Here is a 27,760-nt window from a genome sequence, read left to right on the forward strand (position 1 = left end):
TTTCTTTGAATCTCAGCTTGTTAAATGGAGCATGGGATATAGCTACCTTTATGACTCATGCTGCCTGAAACTCTCTCCATTCCCTCTTGAAAAATACTGACGGCAAAAAACAATTTAGTCAAAAATACTGTTTCTGACTCTTAAGGACAAACAAATGTAATTTCAATCTGAAGGTAAATATTGTTTTTATTTAGAGAAACCATCCTTATGATTATTACCTTTAACATTTATCCATAGATTTCAAATTTGACCTAACAGTACCTATTTTAATATCACTGTAGCTTCCATATAATATTTCTCTACACATTTTACACATGAAAACTATGACTAAAGTGAAATTCCAATGCCTCAGTAAGCCATTGTCCTTCTTGTTGATAGATCGACATAAAGTGTTAGAAGCAAAACGGCACCATACATCATCAGAGACCTCTTTGTTTAGAACTACTGTTTGGCACAGACATTTTTTCTGCATTGATTGCGCCGTCAGAAAAAACAAACTGCTTCTTATGTTTCTTTACAGGAAAAACAGTGAGCATAAGAAAGTAAATTGAAAATCTGTGATGACCAGAATTTTACACTCACCTACAGTATATTACAATCAAATTTTGGCATAGCATATCAAAGTCCTTCTCTTTAAAACCTATATTTCAAAAATTTTGAAAGTCTTACTACAGCAAGAATTTTGAAAGTCTTAAGGAAACAAATGTCGCGTTGGATTGCTTTCTGCAGCCATGATAACAAGATTATTCTGCTCCCAACAGCGCACTCACTAATTGTTTAAGCAGTGTGTATTAGAGTTCTACACATCAACTACAATTGGGTTAGAATGCCAATTTGTTGAAAGGATAATGCAGCTCAAGGTTGTCTTATACATGAAGGGCACAGTGCTTTAACTTTTCCCCGCCCACCTGCAAACGCATATAACTTTAATATTGCAAGCCCTCACATACAACAGTCAGTACTGATACAAATATTGGACAAGTGTATAAGTGTGTGTGACAATATATTCAGTAGCTTGTTTATTTGTATCAGTGCTTAGGAAAATGTCTAAGGAGGAAAACAAAACAGTATGGGGCAGATAGGAGCTGGAAAAATTGCAAAGGAATGTAAGAAAAAAGATGGAAGTATGAATCCAGTATCAATCATGCCTTGAAATAGTAAATATTACTTAATTTTTCATTAAATACATAATACCATAATGTGTGTGGTCCAGCTGAAATAATCTTGTCCCTGGAAAGCCTGTCAGCTGGCCTGCGTCTATGAAATCCCATTAAAATTCACTGCAGTTTGTGGATATAATGTGACAGAATCTGACTATTTTCAAAGCGTTTCAATCATTTTGCATGGCATTGTACAATATGTAAACTGTAATATGTTTCTTTTATGGCATCAAAAAGATTAAAAAAGCCACACACACAAATGAAACACATAGTTACCAATTTAAAGCATGTACCGTGGCAAAATCATTACGACCTTTGACAAATATGGCTTCATTTAGTTGCATCACAACTGTAAAGTTAAACAGAGCAGAAATTCCATTAAAGACATCGCCAGAATAAACTCACCAGGGTGCAACTATTGATAAACTGACCTCTATGGCCTTTAGATGTCCAACTGCTTCTGCACTGCTGTTGATTTGACTTTATGGTAGAGAGACGATGACAAAATTATTGTTTCCTTCATGTTAGTGTCATTAAAGTGTTGTTTTACATGAGTGAATGCAACACTTTGCGTACAGGGATTAGCTTTTAGATGTTTTTAAACATTTCGCAAGTTACACTGACGAAAAAATCCGTATGACCTTTAGTAATATGGCCAGATTTCCAGGGGGGTTATGTACATCATAGCACAGACGAAGAACATGATGGTAAAAATGTCCTTATTTAGAGTTTTTGTCACCCCTATAACGGCTGTCATAAATTACAGGGTATGCGCTTCAGTGCGTTGATAGGGAGGAACAGAAAGTTAAAGAAGCTTCTGACGCATCAACTGCACTACACGCTTCTCTTCCCTTTATTGGGCTTGAGCTCTATAAAACACAGATCTTGCTATGTTGTGCATGAGTTGAAATTTTTGTGGTGTCTGGCTAAGGAACCTGCTTTCACAAAAAAGAAGCGAATAGATTTTTCAGTTTTAAGATGGCCTTCCTTCTGTGTATTTTTGCTATTCTGTGTTTTGCATTATGCACTGTAGAAACTAGAGAGATTGTGGAAAGCCTACAGCTTCCGCAAGACTCACTGCCACCGTTTGACAAACCGCATGACTCTCAGGTAAGGCATCTGTTTTACTTTTCTTCCATGTCATGTCGCCTTTTAATTTGAGCTTTAAGGTTTTGTTCAGAACTAAATGAAATATTTTTTTCTTCAGAAAGCAAATCCTAGCCAACAGCTTTCGTCCCAATCAAATTATTTTCTGACTGTTAATCCTAGCCAACAGCTTTCGTCCCAATCAAATTATTTTCTGACTGTTAAATATTTATTACTGTGAAACTGGTGGTTAGAAATTGGTCTCAAATAACTTCTCATCCCTCCTTCTATTTATTGTACCAACAGCTGCAAGGTTGTACAGATAGCTAGGTAGCCCTGTCTTACTGAGGTATAAGTGAAAGCCTGCAACATTATAAATAGATTCTTATAATTCTGTTCATCAAGTTTTTGTTTTTTTGTCATTTATAGGAATCTGTGAACAGACTGAACCTGTTGAATGTGATTCATGAACTCTCCAAATTTGAACATGGAATTTTGCCTCAAGAGTTCAAAGAAAAAGAGGAACAAGAGAAGACTCAGAAGCGTCAAGCAGAAAGTGACTTCACAACTCGCAGACCCTGCAGAAAGTTCTACTGGAAATCCTGGTCTAATTGCTAATGTCCTCCTTGTTTATTGCCGTGGCTCAAAAATTGGATTTCTACAGCTTTTTTTCTGAATCAAGGAGATGTTCTTTTCCCAGCTGATAACTTAATGTAGTTCTGTTATATGTCCTGGAAGGAAAACATGTACAATTGACCAACATTTAAAAATAACTGCCACCAAAAATTAAAACAAAATAGCACCATTACAGTCTATGTGTCAATGTTTATTATTGGTGCAACAAGTGTTGCTTTTCAATTGCCATGAATATTTGAATTCACATTTGATTATAAAATCCTGCCATAGAGATACTGCTGTTGCAACTCAGGAAACAGTACTATGTGGATCTTCTATTACAGTAGAGCTTAGCAACCAGACAAGCATAAGTGGTTAGTAACATAATACTTTGGGTTATATGGACTGAGGCATATGACATACAGCAACTAGTTTGAGGAGACACAACCTGACAGCTCTGCAAATTTTGGGTCAGCTATACATATTTAAATAAAATCAAAAATTGTGTGTTTGGGAATTTTTTAATAAGATGGGAGTGATGCAGAAAAGAAAAAACTGTCTCTGTAGTGCCGACCTGAAGATGAAAGTCTAATTATTGTGTCAAGAATGTGTGGGGTCTGCTGAGATGTTAGCTTCGTTTTTCCTGACTATAGACCTTGACTATTTATCTTCAATTCAATTCAATCATATGGACAAATTCAAACACAGCTACATATAATTCAATCACAGGTAGAAACAACAGAGCCATATTCAGATCATTAAAACATTGTGTGATTACATATCAGCTACTATAGAGACGACTCTGGACTGCTAAAATCTACAAGCAGATAAGTTTGTACTTTGGCTTTACTTCCTTCATACAGGTGATATTTTCATTTGACCTGACAGGGTTTCAAGTGGGTAATTAAGGCTTATTGTAAAACTTTGGTTCAGTCCAAAATTTATTTCTTTCACAATCAGAAAAAATACATAATCTTCATAATTAGCAGATGTTAGAACATAGGGTTCAGAAGCCCTAGTTCTACGCATGAAGATCCTGCATTTGCAAAGGCTTAAGACAACGTTGGATCCGTTATGTATGCACACTGAAGAATTTTTGGTAAGATTGTGTGTTGTTCCATTACACCACGAATGTGAAAGGCTTACGGTAGTGTTTATTTCATATCATTGCAAAACTTCTGAGTGATTTAGATTTTTTTACCTCTCTTCCATATTCTCAACATTCCTCCTGAAACGTGTTATGCTTGCAGTTGGTTGATTTGCAGTTGACCTCGATTGTGTGTGCCTGCAATGTTTAGCGTAGATGGTCTTGCGTAGAATCTGTAATGACCTAGAAATGAACAGTCATGGTGGACGTCCTGTTCGTCCTGCCTGTGTGGGAGACGTCATTAAATGAGCCCCCACAGAGAGCCGAAAACACAACAGGCTCTGTTGACGGCCAGCTGTGCTCTGCTGACCTACAGGCAAGTAATTTGGTTAATCGTGCATCTGTTTTATGAAAAATCAAACAAAATATGTAATTTTCATTTAGTCGTTAACTTACCAAGGCATGCTTTGGCCATTTTTCTCTACTCTGATGCAACTGTAGAACCTTTTGCAAAATAAGCCATTGTTCTTGTAGAGCCCTGAAAATATCATATGAATGTGATGATGTTTAGTTAGCAGGTATATTGAGTGTAATGATCAAGCATTTCTTTCATTCAGTATTTGGTTAAAAACAATACATTTTTAATGCCTGAATATATGCTAAAACTACTTCATTTTTTTCATAGATTTCTGACATGATAATGCCTTTTTATGTGTGACGCAATGCATGATGGGAGTAGAAAGTTCATGACTACACACGCTGTACATTTGAGCCTGGGGTTTTGTTTGATACAGTTGCACAACAGCAAAAATCTGTGAATTTTGGAGTTTTTTTTCAAGGGTGCAACATTCTCATTCATGTGGTCACTAATCAGTTTAAGCAGTATCGTTTATCTGATCTTTTTCCTCATAGATGTTTATCAAATCAAGACGCAGCTGCTTTAAATTAGTTTTTTTAGGCCTCAATGTCATTCAGCTAATTATAGTAAATCAATTCTTCTCATCCCCTGAGTATTTATGATTTGTTATAAAATTACCAACCACATCTAAGCATGGCATCATATACATCATGTACATAAAGAACATATACATCTTCATACATATTGCTCATGCATTCCATTTCTTGTTGTATATTCTTGCCTGCATTAAATTGTCCTGTAGCATCAATTATTCTTGCACTTACAATAAATACGCATGAAGCTCAGCAGAAAATAATACGCCTTAGGACATTTCTTTTGAAAAATACCCTGATGTGCGTTGTGTCTGAGCTGCGCACGGATATAAAACGAAGATAAATTTGCAGGGAACTGCAAAAAAAAGTCATTAGCATAAAACAGATAAATTACTGAGAGAACATTTAAGGAAAAAGTCAGAAGCAGAATAGATGCAACATGTTTAAACAGAAGGCAAGTTTGATGTATTGTGAAGATGGACCGGGAATAAAGATTAGCAGAGTGAGAAAGCAGAGGAAGGGATGGGATGACAGGCATAAAGAGGATAAGCGAGGAGATGAGAGAGGAAATTATTAAAGGAACCGTGTTGGAGCATAACCGCAGTCAAAGCTTAGCTTGGCATCCTTTCTTTCCTGAGGCTACAGGGGTTCAACAGGACACTTTTCCTGCTACAGGAACCACTTCCAGCACATGCCGGAGAGCTCGTTTAATAAATTAATAGCACATAAGTGTGAAAGACACAGAGCTTGTTATACTGTGAAGAGGTTTAGAAATCTGTGTGGGTGTAGAGGCTTCTCTATGGTCTGAATAAGGTGAACCAGTGGAGCCAGCAGGTTTAGATTCAGCCCTATTAAAAGTGAAAGCTCATTTCATTCAGACGTTTATTATCACTCTCAGGCATTTGGATGGGAAATAACGACCCAGCTACATCAAAGGAGCATAACTGAGTCTTAATTGAACACAGGCTAATTATTTTTAATGAGCAGCACTGAACACCCTACTTCTAAGTAGGAGTTCCCTCATTCAGATCCAAGTAGTGTGAGAAAAAAAAAGAGACAAGTGGGATCCCAGAGGCACAGACAGGCACATTTCAAAACAAGAAGCTCAAAAGAAGAAAGCCAGAGATGGGAAATGAATGTTTTTTCTGCACACTCACGAGGCTTTAGAAGACAAACAAACACGTGTTAAGAACCTGAACAAGGATCTCTGTCATTGTATCAGTCCTGATGAATGCAATATCCATTGCATTTTCTAAAAAGGGTAATTGGTAATTTGTATTATGATGTTGTACACACAGCCAGAAATAAACAAGATAATTACCTTGTGAACTAATACCATTTACAAATAAAATCTAACCTCTGAAACAGTAAACTTGACAGCTTTCTGGAGAAGGGATTTTATTGTCACAGAGAAGTTGTAAAATGTGCCAGCTTTGACCTTTGGAATCCCAAAACACTTATGCTACAAATCTGCCATGTTAGCACAGTTGCTTTACAAGAACAAGGAGAATATAAACTTTTATAGAACCACAAAAAGGGACATTTCAATATGAACAGAAATATTTTCCAAGTAGAATTTGTCATTTAATATTCTGAACATTTTGTCACTTATATGACAGATATATAAAGTTGCAAACCTTCCATCAGATGCTCACAGTTTCTAGCAGCGGTGAAAAACAAACAGAACACAAAAAGCACTGACACTGAAGGGCAAGAAGACAAATCAGCCAGCTGAGATGATGTGACTTGAAAAAGAAATTTAAATATTTCACGTGCATTTTTCACAGACCTTGGAAAATTGTCTGTATTGATGTAAAATGTCCCCAAAAATTGAACGGGGCGTGCTGTGGTGGTGCAGGGGTTAGCACGCCCCATGTTTGGAGGCCTTAGTCCTTGACGTGGACGTCATGGGTTCGACTCCCGGTCCCGACGACCTTTGCCGCATGTCTTCCCCTCGCCCTCCTACTGTTGCAAAAATACGAGCCACTAGTGCCGCAAAAACTCTACGGAGAAAAGAAAAAATTGAACTATTTCTCTCAACTTTGCTGATTATACCATTAAGATCATTTATAGTTCTGGACAGCCTTACCCAAAGGATGTATTGGTAAAACTATAAATATCCTGTTCAAGAATGATACCAAAAAAATCAGTAGAACTACAGCTGTTGATACCTTCATGTTCTCTTCATAAAGATTATGCATTGGTACGTTTTATTTCAGTGTTCAACACTATAAAAAATTAACGTTTTTTTGTGGTTTTTTGAAGATGTACTGTAAGTTGGAGCTATAAAAATAAACTAAATTGAAGATGACAGTAATAAACAGGATTATCTGAACTTTGATTGTAGTACATCTAGTCTTTGAAAGTATCTTTCACATTTGGACAAACCAACTCGTTGCATGAGGAAGGGGGGCATCTCTGAACTGCTCCAGAATCTTTCTGCAAGAAACAATCCAGTCTTGTTCTCCTAGCAACTGTCTGATCTATAGATTGCCATTCAGGGGAGTATCGTTTGTCACTCCAGAGACTTTGGTGAATAAATAAGACAATATTTTATTATTACGTTTTGCAATACATTTTTTTCACACATCATAGAGTAGAAAAAGTTTTTTGTTGCATTAATTACTAAATATGTCACGTTTGTTTGAAACAGAAGAAAAGCAGCAGTCAGTATTATAGTCTAAGTTTCTTCCTAAATAGGAGTAGCAAGTATTGAATATGAAGAAGCATAATACAAGCAAATTGTAAATTAAAGCATATTTGAAGGGGGTAAAAAAGCTAAACAACATTTATAAACAGAAAAAAGATGAGATCGCTTCAGCAGTTTCTTTCCAACTTACTCTTGTTAGGCTTTTTGTTTACTTAGTCTCTTTCTCATTGAGAGTAGACATTGTCTTTCCGGATGCAGGCTTGTACTCGTCTCTGCTCTTTGCTGTGACCGAGGGAAACTCCAAAATAGAAAAGAACACATCAACCTCCCTACAAAACACACACACACACACGCCTGCTGTTCTGCACTGCAGCCAACATGCAGAAGAGAATACAAGAGACGTCCGAAAAGCCAGGGGAGCATTCATCCTCCTCCTCCTCCATATTCTCCTTGCAGAAGACACGAAAGGTCTGTTTCCATGACAACAGAGTATTAAGGGGGAAGGAGTGCCATCCTAAAATGACATATTGGATTTTCGGGTTGGTGAGAAGATAAATCCTTTTTTGTGAGTGATAAAGGTCACAAATTGTATTTGTTGAGATGTTTTCTTTATCAGTCCAATCAATGGAGCCGCTCTGTAAAATAAAATCTCTGTGTTTAAGAGAAAATATTTTAATGTGTGGCGTCACAAGGAAAACAATAAAATGTCTCTGTGTGGTGATTTATAGTTCAGTTATTTAAAGGAAAGTTTTGACTAATGTTTAGATATCTAAATAATGGGCTAATTTTGCTCTAATTTCGTCTTTGATTGTTATTGGAATTTAGCTTTAATACTGCTTTTCTTTAATTTTTCAAACCAGAAAAGAACAGTTTCTTATCAATGAAAGCACCTCATTGTGTAACAGTGTTCAGTAAGTACAGTGTCAAATCCATTGATTTTGACCCTTATAACGGCATTGTTCCACATAATCTTCTTTAAACCAATACAAAAACCAGGAAACAAATCAAAAGTCAAGCCAAGGGTATGTAAAACATGCATGTGTTGGAGGAACTACAGCGAGCTTTTGACTGGTGCGATTATCCGGCTGGTTGGCTGTTGTGTTACTCTGTCGGTGTGGTGATGTTTTCCCAGCCTGAGCAAGGTCAGTGAATGATTTGTGATAAAATGGTGTCTTAAAGATGGATCTTCACCAGCTGTACTTGGCTGAAGTGCAGACAAGTGAAATGCGTGTGGAATTAAACTGCCAGTCAAGTGTTTTTCTCACCTTGGTTTGTCTGTTTCTGTATTAGTTTTGAAGTGTCAGGTTAGGTGCTTTGTCTTCTTTTCAGTGACAATAATGTCTTGCAATGCTAACTGGTGTCCCAATTTTACACTGAAAAGTAATGCAAAGTTGTGCATCTAATGTCAAATCTCCTGCAGGAGAGGGATGGCGCATGGTGTCTTTGAACCTGGCAACGTTTGAAAGAGAGATACGGTAAAAACAAGATTAATGTGACGCATCAATAACTCACTGAATCAATCACTCAGAGGGTAATTTTTTGATAACATAATCTTTATTCTTAAACAATCACTAACTTCATTCTGAATTTTATAATCAATGCATATTTTTTTATCTCACAATTCATAATGCATACATGAGTGTGTTTGAATGCAGTGAAATTATCTGCAAACATAAAAATATTAAATCATATTCAATATTTCAAACTATTTCAATGCTTTTGTCCCCCTATCATACATCAATAAACCCACAAAAAAAGTGCTTTGCTGTTTCTAACAGCCTTACTCACTCCATTCTTTTACCAAATCGGCCCATTCTGCTGTCGGCTGACAATGTACATATCCAGTTTCATGCAGTACTTTAACTCCACACATATCTCATATACACAATATAAACGTCTGTAAAAAGATACTTATATGCTGGTCTTGCCTTTTGACTTTCAGTGTCACATTTATTATAATGTACGATTCACAGTAATGCAGTATTGCAGAAGGTGAAGTGGAAGTTGAACTAATCTACCATTAGCTCTTGTTGGTGTCAGATGTGGGCCTGGATTTCAAGTGGAAGACCCTCCCAGATCCATGATGACAATATGCCCACCGCCGCTTGCTCTGTGCAGCTGAATGTGTGCTATTAACTGTACAAACTACCGACATGGCAGCCAACAGCTTCCTCGCAGATGTATAGTAGCATATATACAGTATATATACTGTATATACAGTATATACTGTATATATACATGTATATATATATATATATATATAAACCCTCACTAAAATACTGAACAAGTGTTGCATATAAGATGTTTATTTAGACATATACTCCCCAAAGTCAAAATATATAGATATGTATTTTTAAATCTCATCTGAAACTTAAAGAAACGTTTACAGTCATGTGATGGTCATGCTTTGTATTTGTCTGTTTCTTCTTCCAGCGTTCCTAACATGACTACGTTCAGCTGTGCATCATCCACCTCCATGCCAAATCGCCCGGCTTTGTGCAATTAGAGCTGAACCTTAAGCAGCCATTATTTATTTATTTTTTTTTAAAAGTCAGGCTCCATCACCGAAACAACTGTGAGACTTCCTGAGATAGATAAACTAAAAAAGGAGGCTAGGAATGAGCGTAGCAGCGTACACAGTATGAGGTGTACCAGTCAGATCACAGCCCTCTAAGTGTGTAGATGTATGAAAAATAAACTCTTTGTCATAATGCAACAAATGGCTCATTTCGTGTTCGGTTGCTCAATCAAACCTTCAGTTTTCACTGTGATTGAAAAGCAGTAACATAATTCTGTTAAAATATTTGCATGACAAATTGGCGATTTATTAAACAGTCAGGCACCCGTCCATCTGTATTAAAAGATCTCTAATGATTTCACAATGAATGTAAAGGGAGTTCTAGAACTTAAAATTCTTGAAAGTTAAGAAATTCACCACTAAGCCTGCTAAACAAAATGTTGCTTTTCTGTCACCCTAAGCAAACAAGATAAAATCTTCAGTCAGAGAAAACGTCTTGATTTGTCCAATAGCTCTTAAGCAGTATATGGAGTTATATTTTTTGTGATTTGTTATAGCTAACAGCATCTCTTGATAACTGATAAGGTTTGTTACTGGCCTTTCAACTTATGGATGGAGAGAAATCTAACCATTTCTCCATTTGTCCATTATCTAACACGCTCATCTTTGTATGGTCGCTGGGGGTGCTGGGGCCTATTGCCAGCGGTCAATGGGCGAGAGGCGGGGTACACCCTGGACAATTAGCCAGTCCGTTGCAGGAGAAATCTACTTTGTTTAATGTTGTAAAGTTCGCACATGACTTTGCACAAACACTACCCGTCTTTCTTATCATGTTATAACTGTATAGTAAATCCCTATTCTTACATTTACCACCTTATGCAACTTTCTTTGTCAGTCACTTGTACAGACTAGTACACCAGCCACAGCAATGTGTTGTCAGTTTGCTATTACAATCCTTTAAAAACATTCTAGATTGCCCTTTATGATATTGCTTGATGTAGTTCTGTCCTGCTACAGCAGGAAAACAGGGGAGTACATTCCCCATGAGTCACATTGGTCTAACTTACAGTACACACCTGAGTAAATTACATCCCTCCATTTGTAACTTTCAGCCTTGACCTTTGACCTTGCATTCAAGATGCTCTAGTAAGAAAAAAAATACTCATGAATAACTGAAAAAGGTCAAGAGAACTGAACCACTATTACCCTCATAGTAACTGGGATCCCACTCAATAAAATAGTAATGATGGTTATAATGATAATGGCTTGGGATATCTTTCACAACAACAACAACAACGCAATAAAGGATAAAAGTGCAACAATGTTTAGGAAAAAAGAATGAAAAATGAACATGTATTAAAGCTTGTTTTTCACAACATAAAATAAAAATAACAGATATTTGAATATATGTAGAGACCACAAATCCTTTGTTTTCACAGCCTTTTTCTCAGTTTTGCATAAAATGTTGGTCAAGAATATATATATTTAAATATATATATATATATAGATATCTAAAACATTTTCACAGGCAAGAGTTCAGTTTTGTTTTTGTTGTCTTAGTTGTACAGTAATAGCTCCTTGCAGCTGTCCCACGCCCTCTTTTGTTTAAAAAGAGTATGGAGGTCCAGATCTCTCAGGGGGAGCGGTGAGGTTTATTTTTTCAACTTGGCCCCTTCGCCCTGAGTCAGGATGAGGCCGACCCTCCCCTACCCCCAGCTGGAAGTCCCTGTAACTGATGCTATGTGGAGTCTTGATTGACAGCTTTCCCTCCATTCATGGTGGGAGTCCCTGAGCTCTTCCTGGAGCGGTGCTTGTCCTCTATCTCATGCAGCGACGGCTCCCGGTACATACAAACTGTGGCAGAAATGCAAACAAAAGGGAGAAAAGAAGAGGACAAAGATAGGAGGTGATCAAAAGGGGACGGCGGAGAGCAGATAGAAAAGATGGGCATGCAGACACGGACAAGGTCAGGTGTGAGGTTGGGACAATTATACCAGGCTGAGAGGGAAAAGACAAGGGAATGAGGACACACTGTCAGCACTTTTTTTTATCACACAGCTTGACAGGTTCTCTTGATAAGACTGATCTCCTGAGAAACACATGCAGCTGACACCACTTAGCCAAACTATGTCTAAACAGGTGACATGACCATCCTGTCTTAAAGTGATTCTTAAATTTGTTTTTATGTTTGTTTGTTTTCAGTAAAATGTTTACATGTAATATTAAGGCTACATTCTAAGATTTTTAAACTAGTAAAATTTGTTGCATTTTAAATAAGCAATGGAATATGAGTTATAACATAATATAAACTCAGACACGTAAACATTTTTGAAACAGAAATAAGAAAAATATGACTATGCCTTATTCCTTGGTGTAACAACTCCCAGGCTCATATTGTGTTACTCTAGTATCCTGTTTGCAGTGTGAATGCAAATAGAGAAATTACTCATGAAGCTAATTTTAATATTCAGGGAGAACCAATTCTCCTATAATCCCCCCAAAACCTTTAGAATAGTTCAGTCAAAAAGATGCTGTAGTTTAAGACTGAGCAAAAAATGAAAACAAGCTAAATATTTAGAAGCTTGCTTTAAACACTTTCATACCTTCAATAGGCCTGGGCACAAAGTGAGATGAGGGCTTAGTTTTCTTGACCCGATTGCCTTTCATGACTTGTCCCTCCTTTGTGAGGCCGAGGAACCATGCCCTGCCCGACTCTTGCTGCCGGTACACAGTGGACGAGTAGATCACATAGTAGTTTTCAAAAACTGACTCCTTAAACCTGCACTCTGGTGTGAACACCTCCTGCAGAATAAAAATGAATCACAAGCAAGGATGCAAAGATCAGCAATAGCACAGGAATGAAATGATTGTACATCAGCTCACTCAAAAATCTGTTTGAATCCACATCAGCATCAAGATTAAGTGCAAAAATAATTATCAGCATTTATACACTTATTGAGAAATGTGTTGTTTATTTAGAACCTCTCTCTCTCTCACACACACATGCACCACAGAGATATAAACAGAATTATGCTATTATTGGAGTGTTAGAAATGAGAAGATTTTTATCTTATTATTTTATTTCTCAGCCACAAGTCAAGGGGATAGAGAAAAGGACAAAATAATGAGAGGCAATGGTGAAAATAGAAAGGACCTGATACTGGAGAAAGTGTCAGAGCGGAGCAGAACAACAGAGCAGAACACTAGATCACAATCATGACAGTGAAAGAGTGAAAGAAACAATAAATTTGACCCTCCAATCCATCAATGCTACAAGATACTGTAAACTGGGTCATTTATAAAAATTTAATTAGGGTAATGGTACCATTTCATTTAAAGTTTGCATCTAAAACTAATCCCAAACAAAATCTATATTAACTGGGCTAAGTGTTCTGATTAATGAATGCTGATGAAGTGGATCTTATGTTCTTCATCTTTAGCCTTCGTCCCTGCTCGTCCATCCCTATCAGTGCCTTCAGAACAAGTGAACGGGGCTGAATCATAAACTAACTCCAATCGGTTTTAAAGGAGGCGAAATGTGTTTGTCCATTATAGGGCGGCTGATGCACATCAGCTAGTTTAGAGGATGTTGGACCGTCTGAGTTTTGGCAGACTTTGCGCTCTGTGTGTGTGCGTGTCTGTGTGAGAGTGTGTTTAGCCCTGAGCTGTTTTTTATTTATTAATATATCCTTCAGGGCTGTGTGCCCTTTCACGGTTGTCTGTTTGACTGACAGCCCAATTCTGCTTCCTGCTGGAGGTGACTGTGCATCTGTGATCCAACTCAGGCTGGGGACAGATAAATCTGTTTACTGTCATATTATTGGGTCCAAATACAAGCCTGCACCTTTTATTCTCAAATTTAGACCAAGTTACCCTCAAAGAGATAAAAATTATTATCATTATATATATATACTGTATATACATATATATATATTTTTTAAGAATAAAAAAAACACAACCTGGGTTACAAATTCTAATCCTGTACCCTATTCTACTCAGAAAGCCCAATCAACACCGAAACCTCAGTTGATCAGGTTAGCATTCTGTAATATTATTCTGAACTAACATGACAAACTGGCTTGATACGGTAAGTGTGTTACTGCACATTAACTTTCATTTACGTACGCTAGTTTCATGCTATGTTGTGTACAGTTCCTTACTCGGTGCTCAGATTGGATTTTTGATGCAATAAACCAACACAGAGCAGAAAACGATTATTAAGTGAGAAGGAAATAATAAATGGTTTTCACATTTTGTCAATAAAAATCTTAAAACCGTTGCATTCATTTATGTTTACCCTCCTGCATTATGTTTTTGTGCAACATTGGCTCCAATTAGAGCTGCAGGTTTTTTTTCGTCTGTGTGTCTGCCAGCTTTTTTGTATTTGCCCATTTTTCTAGTTCAGTCAGATTGGAAGGCAGCGTTTGTGAACACACCGTTCCCCAACAAATTCTTAATTGGATTTGAGCCAGAAGACAAACATCTATCCTATTCTAGAGTATTCTGTAACCCACATCAGGTTTACTAATGTTGACCTTTATGCATATAACTCCATCGAGCTTACCATCTTCAAGTTTCTCTTCTCAAGCAGTAGGATTTGTGGAATACATAAAAGTTGCTTAATGGACAGACATCCCTACCTGAACTATAGATATCTACACCTATGCTTTAAATGTTAACTTATTTTATTCAAGGCAGTGTTTGGAACATGAACATGATGTGAAAATGTTCAAGGGGTATAAACACTTTTTCAAGGCACTGCGCTGAGAAGTGCAGTGCAAAAATGATAACCAAAGAGTTATTTGCAAATTGGCTCGCCTGGACCAAATAGTTCAAAAGCAGCAGAAGTATAAGGTTACAGCTGAAACTGCCACATAGGTGATAAATGAATCCTGCCAGAGACACGTAATTAGAAAACAAAGGTTGTATTTTTTTTATGAAATCTCAATTTCTGCTCAGTCACACTGTTGTAAGTTCAAAATAAACCTCAGTCAGCAGATTATATCTACAAGTCTTATTTTTCAATGTGCAATGTTTTTAAAAATGAGCCAGTGTGGTCTCGTTGGCGAAAAACAGCAAAGGTGAAGATCTCAATCACATGGTTGCAAGTGTGAAAATGTCTCACTGGTCAGCAGGAGGGAGGACAAGGTCTGCAAAGACCTGGTGGTTCAGTTAATCTGGACCTGCTGCGAAATGTCGGCTGTCAACCAGCAGACATTTCGCACACCAGTGGAGCTTCAGAGGTCACATTGCGCCTGTCTGACCACACGAGTTGGAGCGTGAACATATGTGTTGAGGCTGGTAGAGGTTTGGCAGTGATGCATTACATGGCAGCAAGCTGTTGTTTCTTCTTCAGCACACACACTCATGATTAATACTACTGTAACCTTCATGATCAATCATTTGGCTTCGCAGACAAGCTTCAGAATCACCAATAAAATGTATCCACAAGGACAACGATGATGACTGCTCATTACAGCGATAGATAGACCTATTTACTCATGGACTTAGATTGGGAATAGCTAAATCAAAATATGAAGTAAAGACTCATGGCTAGATTGACAAGAAAAAGCAGAGAAGTTGAAATCATTACATGTATTTTTAATAACATATACTGTACATGCATTCTTGTTTGATCCTTTTGAGCTTGTTTTGAAATATTTGTAATCTCATGTTTAACTGTGGAGCTTTGTAACACCAACTAGTCTAACTAGCACAAACCACTAACTATGTTTCTAACACAAATATTTACTGATTACAGAAAAGCTTACGGTTTCATATAAACCTACAATACATGTATCGTGTGAAGTATTTAACATCTAAAATGTAACAACAAATCAAAGGTGTTTTTTCTCTCAATTATGAATTTGGATGGTGGACTTATTTATTTTTCATACTGTAGACATTTTTATTGTCCTGTGACACAAGGCCGTTACACCTTGTGTCACAGGAGGGTGTCATGGTAACATTAATAAGAATAAAATCAAGATACCCTCACTATCTGAGTCTGGGTCATTGGAAATACTCTGCTGACTACATCCAGAATCCAGATTTGCTACTTGCTCCTTCTACTGAGTGAAGCAGCTTTCTGATTTGATATGAAGGAAATAAGCTCCAAAAGTATCTTCAGATAAAGGTTTAGAAGGGAAGGTGACTACCTCCATTTTAATATGGCACTAAATCCTTGTTATCTTTGAGGGATATAGCCCCTCTGACAATCCCAGACCTCACATTGAACTCCTGGGAATTTTATTATTTTCCTTGGCAAGATTCAGTTCAGTTTTGTGAAGACATCACTTAAACTTTATACACTAGAAACGTTATAGTTCACTTAAATCCTTCACCAACACCTTTCATTTCCATACTTAAATCTTTTGTCAATTGTGTTGTAAGTTTAAAAGTGTTTCCTTGAAAAAGAAAGAGACAAACTACGGCTACAAACCAGTCACAAAAACATAATGTAAACGGAAGGCTAGAGCGAGGGTGAGAAATACACACTTTAAACCAGGCATTTGGGTTCAATGACTCGATTCGGTATAGGGGACAAAAGATTGCGACTTCTGTAGCTTTCCCAATTTTATTTGTTTTGAAGACAAAACTATTAAGCAGTACAGGATATAAATCACAGCTGCAGTCAAAACAACAGGCACAAACATCCGCCAGACATTTTTCTCCTACAAACAGAAGAAGGAAAAAGTGACAAGCCACGGAAAAATACAGATTACCATTCGTCACTCATGCCACATTCCCTTAATTTCCTCGCTTAGTTCTGACATTATCAGTTTTACTATGATTTTTTATTGAAATGTATTAGTTTATGTCAAGAAGATAGATAGATAGATAGTTAGATAGATAGATAGATAGATAGATAGTTAGATAGATAGTTAGATAGATAGGTAGATAGATAGATAGATAGATAGATAGATAGATAGATAGATAGATAGATAGATAGATAGATAGATAGATAGATAGATAGATAGATAGATAGATAGATAGATAGATAGATAGATAGATAGATAGATAGATAGATAGATAGATAGATAGATAGATAGATAGATAGATAGATAGATAGATAGATAGATAGATAGATAGATAGATAGATAGATAGATAGATAGATAGATAGATAGATAGATAGATAGATAGATAGATAGATAGATAGATAGATAGAGGGAAATTGAGATGGAACAGTGGTTACTGCTGTGCAGTAAAGTAGGTCATATTGTGTGTTATAAATAATGGAAGCAAACTCTTTATTGTAGATGCTCAGCCCCCACGCACTTCATTGCTAAACACTCCACATAAGCATTCTCACCCAACGCAATGAGCAACAGCCCCGACATCGAGCTTTAAACTCCAAATACAGAGAAGCAAGCCACCCACTAGTTTTACTCTGTGCAACCCATTTAACTGATCAACACCAATCGCCAACTGAACTTGAAGAATCAACCACATACAAAACACTTAAAAGGACTACAATGTTGCTTGCAGTTGCAACTTAACAGCAAGCATGGAAGCAATATGGGCTTTTAACATTCTCTCAATAGGAACAAACTGCAAAGAAGCAGAGAAAGCTAAATTAAAAGACAGGAGTGTGGGGAAGGGAAGGTTTCTCTTTATAATTATTTCCCTGAGGGCAAGAGAGAGTGAGGACAGCTACACATTACCAGTTTACAATAAGATAATGTGACAGTATCTGTCTATCTATCTATCTATCTATCTATCTATCTATCTATCTATCTATCTATCTATCTATCTATCTATCTATCTATCTATCTATCTATCTATCTATCTATCTATCTATCTATCTATCTATCTATCTATTGATAGATATATATATATAGATATAAAACAGTGAGAAAGAAACTTTTCAAGTTTAGAAAGACAAAACAGAGGTCTTGTAATCTCAAAGAAGAGGAAGTTAACCAGAAAGTTTAAATAAGAACATATCAATATTAGGGAAAAACAGTCAAGACAGCAGCAAACATTATAGGTGGGAAATTATGACAGGTAAATTAAAGTGAATGGTGCTCATAATGTGTGAACATGGAGCGAAAAAGCTCCTCTTTACTGTGGTTTATAAGACTTTCGGTAGTCGTTCCAAGTAACACGTTGAAATATTTCATCATTAAATAACTTAGCAAACAGACAGCTTTTCACTCTAGCCTTGAATTTTAATTTAGCTTGTTTATGAGTATCCTGCGCCAGTATATGTTTTAAAAGCCCCTAAATGATCCAACCTAACTCCCACATATGCATATTCAAGCATATTTTCCCCTGCTTTGCATTTTTCAGCACTGCTCTGCATGTGCTTGGCCAGAAAGTGGATCACATGGAACTGTTACTGCAGAAATGCCCTTCCTTTTCAAAGGTCAGACGTGTGCTCCTCTGCATAAAATATTATCAATCAGAATGTTTTTCGGAAAGCTGCTGTTTGACAATATGGTCCTTATCTGCTTCTAATTAATAATAACCTCATGACTCTGATGTGAATAATGATTTTATAAAGCAATGAACTGTTGGGGGTCATACAGCATCTCTTAGAATCAATTTGAGAAATGAAAAATCTCTCCATCTAGTTGTGATTAAACTTTCATTAGGTTATATGGGTGGGTGTTGGGGTTTTATTGTAGACACTATATTGAGGCTGTGAATTGTGGGTTTTTTTTATGAGCTTGTAGGTGTAAATGAGCTCGTCCACCTGGGTGAGTCTTTACGGCACTGGTTAAACGACCTTCTTTGTGCTTGCAACTGGCTCATACACCTGTCATGTTGTGCTGGAGTTGTGAAAGTCAAGAAATTTTGCTGTGAATAAATTACTGTATATTTATGAGACTTTGCAGTTTGAAAGATTTAAACGAAACGTGCTCTACTTCTTTCCCTTACTTTTGACTTTGAGTCTCAATAAAGCTTTTCTTGGTCAATAAATTCAGGGAGGCAACAAGATGGAAAAGAGATTTACTGTGTCCTTCAACTATTTATGAGTGGAAAAGGTTTGATGGACAGTTTGTGAATTCCGACTTTTCATTCTTCATGGCTGAAAGGCATTCAGAAAACCATGACCAAGCTCCTGGGCTGAGGTCTTCAAGCAAGGCAGCCCTTTGGTCTTCTTTGCTATTCAGAAATACTTCCTTTATTTGGATAAAAAAAAAATACATTACAGGTTTCATTTATGTGAGCTGTGATTTTTTTCTATCCTTATAACTCTCTGCTTGCGCAGTTTATTTCTCCTCTTTCTCTACGACCAGGTCTACTCCAACTTGTTCTAAAGCTACCCACACTGTTCCATATGGGCTTTATATATATTAAGCTACAATTTCAAATTTCACCTAATAATATAATACCTAACTTGGCATAGCCAATAAGAAAGATGCCAGAGAAAGCAAAGAATGTATGCTCCTCCCACTGCTTTAAACTTGACTATCGTGCATTCCTCACTTTAAACTTAGCGATGCAAGCTGAGGCCTCATGCCAAAACCATTAAAACTACCAGACTAAATGAAGTTGGGGTTTTTTTGCACACAGATTCTGTCATTACTTTGTTACTGTGAAGCCGAGACAAGAACAAGACTAAAGCTGCTGCTTAATGAATTCTGACACGTCTAACTTTTCTTTCGAAGGATGTGCAGTAGCAGAAATAATAGTACATATATTTTGCTTGAAGTTACATAAATGATGATTTTTGTCAGCTAAAAAGATTAAGCAGAAATGTTTTTATTTTGTGTAGCCTAAATTTCACAATGCAATCTTGTGGACTATTGCATTTTTCAGTGACAATTTGGCTCTAATTCCTTTCTGATGATGAGAGCAATGCATTCTGCCAACAAGTGCAGCTGCTCCAGGAAAATTGCCATAATAAAACAAAGTTTATATAAGCAAAAAGAAAGATTAAAATTAAACAGATATAAATATGAGGGCATGGTTACAAAGGCAATAACATAATCATGATGCAATGTGGTGAACAATTTTATGACTTCTATATATTATTCAGGGAACATAATTTAAAGAATAATGAGTTTTTGGAGCTGTGAACTTGGTGGTGAACTATGGATTTCATATGAACATTAATTAAATAATCTTAACCTGACGGGACTGAATTTAGACTAGTTAGCCACAAATGAGATGGAAAGGAGGACATTTGGCACCCCAGATGGTGTAAAGCTGCTAAAATGAAATAATTATTTTAATAATATTAAAAATATAATTAAGTTGTATATACAGATGTAAAAGCACCAGTGATTTTTATGTCTTGGGATCTTTCTACCAATAAAATAAATCTATTCAAATTGGATTCCTCTGTCCTCTCAGTGTAATATTTTTTCACTGTAGTAAAATATGAATTTTACACATAATTTCCAGGGGGCATCAATAAATATGGACGACACCATGTTTAATAATGATTGTGCAGTGTCAGAGGAATTTTGAATAGAAATGAAAGTTGAGCAATTCAATAAAGTTTGTGTTTATAGCTGCCAGTTTAGCAGCCAGAACAAGAGAAGAGAATCCCGTATGGAAAAGAAGCACAAAACGCAGCAGTAAATTAAATGCAAAACATTTGCTGTACTTCTTCAAAGACAGTGGGGGAGTAGGTGTTGCAGAGCAACACAAAACCACATCTGAAAGGAGCCACTGAACTGAGCAGAGATAAAAGGCTTTGAATAAGCTCAGTATTTACAGTAATGGAATATTAAAACAGACGACCAGAAAACATGTGTAAGTGAATAATTACGCGTGACAGAGACAGAGAAATTTGCACAATCCAACAACCCAACTGGAGCTTACCGAGCTGTAGAGCATGCCCTCGCCATTCATGGCGATGTAAAAGCCGCTCTTCACCCCTTGGATGGCCACCACTCTCAGACCCACGGGAATAAGATTAAACAGGGCTGCAGAGCGGAGCAGATTGAAGCAGGGAGGCACAAAGAGGCAGAGACAAAGGAGACACATCAAATACAAAAGGATAGAACAGAACAATTGAGTTTGAACTTAACTCTTGACTGTACAAGCCTTGATCTGTGGTTTTTGGCTATCCGTCAGCAGTGGAGGGAACAGGACACAGATAATAGGAACACCATTACACTTTGCGGTGAAGTGTTGGTGGTAAATCAGAAATCTGAAGGTATATGGTGACAGCAATGAATAGAAGGACATATACTGTACTGCTGCATCTCCATCGCATTATATCTGGCTGCCTCATTTAAACACTAGAGAGAGGTTTGGATTTTGAGAGCAGTAGCCATCTCATACAAATTTAGTACAAATGTGTAACTATGTGTAAAGTAAATTATTTGTTCACTGCAGTTGCATAATTTCACTTAAGAAATTTTACAAAAATGTGTCCTTTAATTTGAGTACATTTATTCATTGAGTGAAATCAAATGACCAGAGGTGGAAGATGCTTCTTGTGCTGCACCATCACAAACGTAAACATGTAGAACTTGCTAAGCTCTACTGACACTTCTGAAAGCTTAATACACTGCAGTTATGTATGTAAATAAGTCTGCCTGTTGCTGAAGTTGTCAAGCATCATTGTCCTAAAGCTTTCAAAGTTAGGCATCAAGGTTAGGCAACATAGACAGTAGGGGGCGGTTCTGACTTAGCTTCCAAATTCAGAGCAACGTTTTAGACAAGACAAGATGGAAGAAATCTTGATAATGTATAGTCTGAGAAATTGAAATAAATGGAGGCGCTACATTACACGTGACTGTTTAATACATTGTGACAAGTTGATTTAGAAAATCAACAAGAAGTTCTGTCATTATTTTTTCATCCTCGTCATCATTTTCCTTCCTTTGGCTGATTGCTACTTGAGCTACACCGTACCACACTGCCGCCATGAATACCAGTGGCACTGCTCTATTTACATGGAAACAGGCATCCACAAGCTCTCTGTTCAAATAGGCAGCAAATGAAGGCAGAAGATGGACAGAAAATTCTGTCCATATGCATCTGCATATTAAGCATTTGGTATAAATGAGCCTTCACTTTAACTGCGTCTTAACTGATTGTGTCAGTTGAGACAGATATTGAGATTTACAGCAGTGACTCAACAAAGGAAGACCAATTGCTGTCTGGTTATACAATGCATTTGCTCACAAATTAAAGGTTTAGTTTTCCTGTATTTCTCGGTGTGTGAGATAATGCCCCTGCAATGATGGACTACTTTATTTTAACCATTTTTACGCAACTTTACAACATGTTTCACCAACTTGGTCAGCATCTGTTTTAACTAATTAATTTTCTTTTATCACTGTATAGGTTGGGTTTCTATTAGGTTATTCTGACTGAGGAGTGTCACTCTGTTTCTACTTAGCACATAGTAAATATATAGGTAGTCTATAGGAGCAGGATGATGATTGTCATTCTTTGCCTCTGTTTGTTCTCCTGACTGAGCCATGACTTTGACGGACATTGGCCTGGTGAAGGTGTGAGGCACTCTTTACCTACAGGGAACTCCATGCATAGCTGAAATGATTGCTCTGCAAGTGCCGATGGGGACTATCAGATAAAACTGGCAGGGAAAAGCAGAGACGTGCCAACACAGGTCAGTCCTCTGAGCTGATTCAATTTCACTCAATAAATATCGACATGCTGCTTTTGCCTGCCAATGGTTTAAACCTGCCCTCGGGCCACTGCAGATCGGCCATTCATAAAAGCCTATAAATGAGTGGAGTTCAACTTTCAATTCACTTTGTCGGGCTCAAGATTTTTCTTATTTCCTCTCCTTGTAATTTCCGTAACCATTAGTTCTTCTCACAACTGACAGAGCCCGTAAAAGGTGCCATTCACAACTTATCCTGGCTTGAAAACACATAAAATATAGCATGCTGCAGAACTATTGTACTTTCGTTCTGGTCCGTTGTTCTTGCACTAATTTGTCATCTAAAAACATTTACTGAATTGACAGGAGTCGGCAGTCGGCTATTGTTTAAACGTCCGGCTTTTCTATTTTCAGCCACTGATTGATTTCATTATTACAGCAGCACTGACTCCTGTAAAGAGTATCTGATGACTATCCTGAAGGTGATTCTTCTTCTTTAATACCCCCTCAGACAAAAGAGAGAGGTCTGAATGGCACGGGGAGCATTTAAGAGATTTCTTGGAATATTCTTTTATTAAAAAAAACAGGAGATAAAGCAGGTTGAAAAGCATCAGTAAAGTAAAAATCCTTGAAAACGGCAAATCTTCCCGCAGAACGGTAATCTTCTTGAAGTAAATCCTGCAGTTGGGCTGAGGAAATTTTATTTTATTGTGAAGACTGCCAGCATAGCAGGAATCACTCATGAAAGGTTTAAAAGGACATCCGTCCAAATGTGAAACATGAAAAGCATTTGCTCACACCTAAAAATAAACTCCAAATCCAGATGTAGCTGCTAAATTGTTTATATTGTAGTAGTCCTGTTGCACCTGTGATTATTATATTCTATTTAATTTGACCGAGAAAAACATTTTGGATTGTGATCAATATAACAAAATTGGTTATTTTATTAAACTACACAGGGAAATGTAAGGGTCAATATAACAATGTAAATTTAACACAATATAAATACCTATTCTACGTAAAAAGCTTTTATCAATTTTAATCTGCACAAAAGCCCGAGTTCTCATTAATATCCCAACCATTAATTTCAACATCAGTTTCCCCAAAGAGAACTGTCGGAGACCAGTCCAAGACACTAATAGGTGCTGAGCTAAATTTCCAGTAGGGAGCCTGATTTTCAGCTAACAGGGGATGAAATCTTCAGTTCGGTTTACAAGTAACCTTGGTGACGCCTCGAAACTTTGAGATATTAACCAAACTTAGACGTGTATATAAGCAGAAGAATATATAAGAATATATAAGACGTATGTAAGCAGAAGAAATGGTGAAATTAGCCTGGACGTATGATGATTCTCATAATTTTTAAATTACGATGGTTTTTGTTATTATGTATGCAATTGATGCACTTATGAAACTGTGATGTATGAATTTAGTTGTGGTTACAGTGTTAATAATTCACAAAGTTTCCAATGCATAGGGCTTTCTTGGCATCAATACTGACCAAGAGTTAAAGACTAAGACTGCAGGTATCTCATTACCAACAGTATCTTTCTAGAGTCTCAGAGTGTGCAGTTAATTACTGAGTCTGATCAACTGATTAATCACTGTTCAAATTTAAACAGGGCGGTTCGTTTAATTAATCATGTTTCATTTCAGTCATTTTGGTGTACAGTTTGCATGTTAGTCAGACTTCCACTAAAGCATGTAAATTTACTTTACTTATTCCAGAGTTCAAAACAAAGCAAAACACTATGAAATGAGTCACTTTTCATCATGTTTGTGATGAGCTTCTGCCTCACAGACCAGCCACCATGCTAGCAGCAGAAGCAATTAGCAAACACCTGGTGGAACTGCAGAGCTTTTCATACAAGCTATTTCTCAGTACAACCTTCCTAAGAACATTGCTAAAAGCTTAAGGAAAGAGCATTGTTGATAATGTGCTGAAGGCGGAGTGTCCGAAAGAGTAGGAGCTTCTAAAAGAGACAGAGGCCCAATTTCAGTGTCAAATTGTGTAGTCAAATTTGTTTTAAGCTACATATATATATACACCATTTTTATAACAGAAGGAAACAGTTGCTTGATTGTGCAATAAAATGGCACTATGTGCATGTAAAGTACATAATATCGCTCCTTTAACCTAACACTACTTTAACTGTTCCATTACTTAATCTTCACTTGCAATGGATTTGATTGAGGGGTATCAGAGTAAACATGAATATTGTACCAATTATTTTCCACTACACATCTATGAGTAACTTTGTGTTACATAAAAGCCCAATAAAAACCCATTAAAAACACATAGTTTGTGACTTTAATGCAAAAAAACTTCCAAGAGGTATGAGTGCTTTTTGAAGGCTCTCTAGTCAATACATTACAAATACTTTTTTTGGGGCAAATTGGTGTAATGGCTAACAGTTTAACATCATTCTGGTGGCTAAAAAAACAAATAGGTTATGTATAATTGGGTATCATCAGCTTTAGAATACAAAACTGCATTGAAAATAGTATCAATTTAAATGTACATGTCTATGTGACATGTACACTTGGAAAAAAAAAACAACAAAAAAAACTATCCTCCATGCACCACCAGTCGCACTCATAGTGTAAGTGAGTGAAATTGGTTGGGGGTTTATTTGTCACAACAAACGGTTTTGTGCTATTCTCAGCACAACCATCCGTTGCGGGAATACAGGAAATAATCAAAAAGTAAATTAGGTTCAGTCTGAGCTCATGTTGTGCAAAGCATGCGGACAGCACGTGCTGCCTGGAAATAAATGACCGTATTCCATCTGCCAGTGCTGAGGATGCGGCAGGTCAGAAGGTGATGTGGTTCAAGGGTAGGGGTAATCTATTATTCTAATAATCCACCCCGGCAATCAATGTTGCACTGCAAAGAGCTGCATATTAAATATCCCTGCTCCATTTTCATTATTTTTCGGTTGTGCTTTGGATTTCTCTTGCACAACCTATGACTCTCTGCTGCTCCTTCCGTGTCTTCCTTCGGACTGTGTACAAGCTCGAGGCATCTCAAATGGAGAATTATTCATTGGGCACAAATGGAGGTGGTATTTTTAGTTTGCTATGGCTGAATTATTCACCGCATTCCTCCAGCCAGGGGCCAGTGGGACTGCTTAACTAAAGGATCACCACGAGGTGGGGAAACCCTCCAAAATACAATAAAATCCTGCACTCCAGAACACAATACCTAAAATATCAATAAAAAAAGTGCTTCACTTGCACAGACAAAATGCAATATGTCAATTTTCCTCCCTTCTTATGCTGTAATCTACTTTGTCCTGAAGACCTTCATTTGTTGTAAATAGCTTTAACTCAACCAGCATCCTCATTGTAAAATATAAAGTGACATTTGGCGGGGAAAGGTTGTTTTTTTTTCCACTACATGACTGCTGCTATCCCGCAGCTCTGGCTCCAGCTTCTTTCAAGATTGGCAGGATGTTTTAGAGAAGAAAGGTCATGATTAGTTTCCTGACTGGCTTCCGTCCAGAGTGGTAGTGTCATCATTATTGCTCTGATGACCGTTCTGTAGCATCCATGTAGCATCAGGGAATAAACATATTCCCTGATGCTACATGGGAAAGTCTTTTCAAAGAAGCAACCAGCAGTTTGAGGTAGAAGCGTAGATGATTTTTTTTTTTCTCTGTTAATTTATTTATTGCTCTGAAAAGGCATTTTCTTACATGGATCATTATGGAAATGCTATTGCAAGACTTGGATAGAAATTCAAGGGAAAAGGTAAATGGTTTCCAAATTCTCATTTGACCATCTTAAATTATTTTCTTAAGCAACAACAGAATGTGATACTAACGCAGAACAATGTTAATGCAAAATCAGAAGAAATATTGGGATTCATCTGAATGAGAATTTTGAAAAATCTCAATACTTTCACGCTGTGGAAAGCATAACGTTGTCAAGAGAAAGTGAGAGCTCTTAAACCATTGAATAACCATTTGACACATTTTCTTTCCCTGTGATTGCATAACCAGATGCAGGAATGAGGGCATGCTGCGCTGTGAAGATGACTGAACAATTCCCTTCAAAACTGTCAATTTCAGAGGAGAAAATTCATTTTAGGAAGGCCCTAAACTAATTTTGGAGCACGTTAAGCTGCCTCCCATGTACCAGTTGCATAAGAGTGATGGTTAAGTGTATATAATGTGGCAAAATGTTATATAACCAGCTGACTCACGAATCGGTAAAACATTTGGAAGCAGCAGCCTCTGTAATGCTCCACTCACTGTTGTCGCTGTTCTCGTCCTTGCTGCCGTCGATGGTCCCATCCGGCTGCATCTGCAGGTAGAAGCCCTGCTGGCTGAACAGTCGCGTCACGATGCCTTTCAGCTGTGGCTCTGAAATGCACAAGTTCACGCACGCACACGGGCAACACACACCGCACGCATACACAACCGCCAGAGGCAGAGCCACGGCAGCATCCCCAACAAGAACATGTCAGAACAAGAGTCGCATGATAATGGAAAACATATTACTTACAGCACTTTCACACACAAATGATAATTCTGAGCTATTTGAAATGCCAAAATCACCACAAACAAATCACAGAGGGAAATAACAGTATCATTATCTACAACGGAGTGCACAGGCTGTGGAAGACGGAGTGTTCAGATAATAGTGATTAAATCCCATTTAATTTATTAACAGTTTTTTTTTATTATTATCTCTAGACAGCACACGCACTATTACTAGGATCCCTGGTGAAGATGTAGCCTTAAAATATGTTGTTTATGAGACTTGCTGATCCCAAGATGTCGCGCTCAAACAGCAAAATGTGTTTAGACATCCTGACCACAACACTCAATGAGCATGGCCACTAAATAAACCTGCAGATTTGGACAGCCTTGTATATTATGGATTAAAATGTTTAAATGTCAGTCTGGGTAGCTTTTTCCATTTTTTTATTTAAAGCATGAAGTACAAATATTATTGAGTTGTGTTGATTTCATTTTATTTCCCACATTAAATAAATGTGCCTAAGTTAAAGGTTAGGTTTTACTTTCTTTCAGTGTGGAATTATATAAAAGAGGCATTTCATTATTTCAAGGCTTTTCTGCACCAGGAGTTGAAGTATTTTATTGTTTAACCTCTGAAAACAAATGCTTTTTTTTTCTGTGACTATAT

At 37.2% G+C, this 27,760-nt stretch overlaps 1 protein-coding gene across 3 annotated transcripts in view; it reads right to left on the minus strand.

Moving 5' to 3' along the window:
• Positions 1 to 10,006: 10,006 nt before the first annotated feature.
• Positions 10,007 to 27,760, minus strand: part of fgf12a (fibroblast growth factor 12a) — a 31,775-nt gene continuing 14,021 nt past the window's right edge. For all 3 annotated transcript variants that reach the window (XM_032564918.1, XM_032564916.1, XM_032564917.1), the window contains 4 exons: positions 26,863 to 26,973; positions 20,848 to 20,951; positions 12,671 to 12,869; positions 10,007 to 11,921 (listed from right to left, as the gene is read on the minus strand). In XM_032564918.1, the coding sequence (XP_032420809.1) occupies positions 11,806 to 11,921; positions 12,671 to 12,869; positions 20,848 to 20,951; positions 26,863 to 26,973 (530 nt within the window). In that variant the 3' untranslated portion in view covers positions 10,007 to 11,805. The remainder of the gene's footprint in view (positions 11,922 to 12,670; positions 12,870 to 20,847; positions 20,952 to 26,862; positions 26,974 to 27,760) is intronic.

Source organism: Xiphophorus hellerii, chromosome 6 (genome assembly GCF_003331165.1).
Source record: "Xiphophorus hellerii strain 12219 chromosome 6, Xiphophorus_hellerii-4.1, whole genome shotgun sequence".
In the NCBI taxonomy this organism is placed as follows: Eukaryota; Metazoa; Chordata; class Actinopteri; order Cyprinodontiformes; family Poeciliidae; genus Xiphophorus; species Xiphophorus hellerii.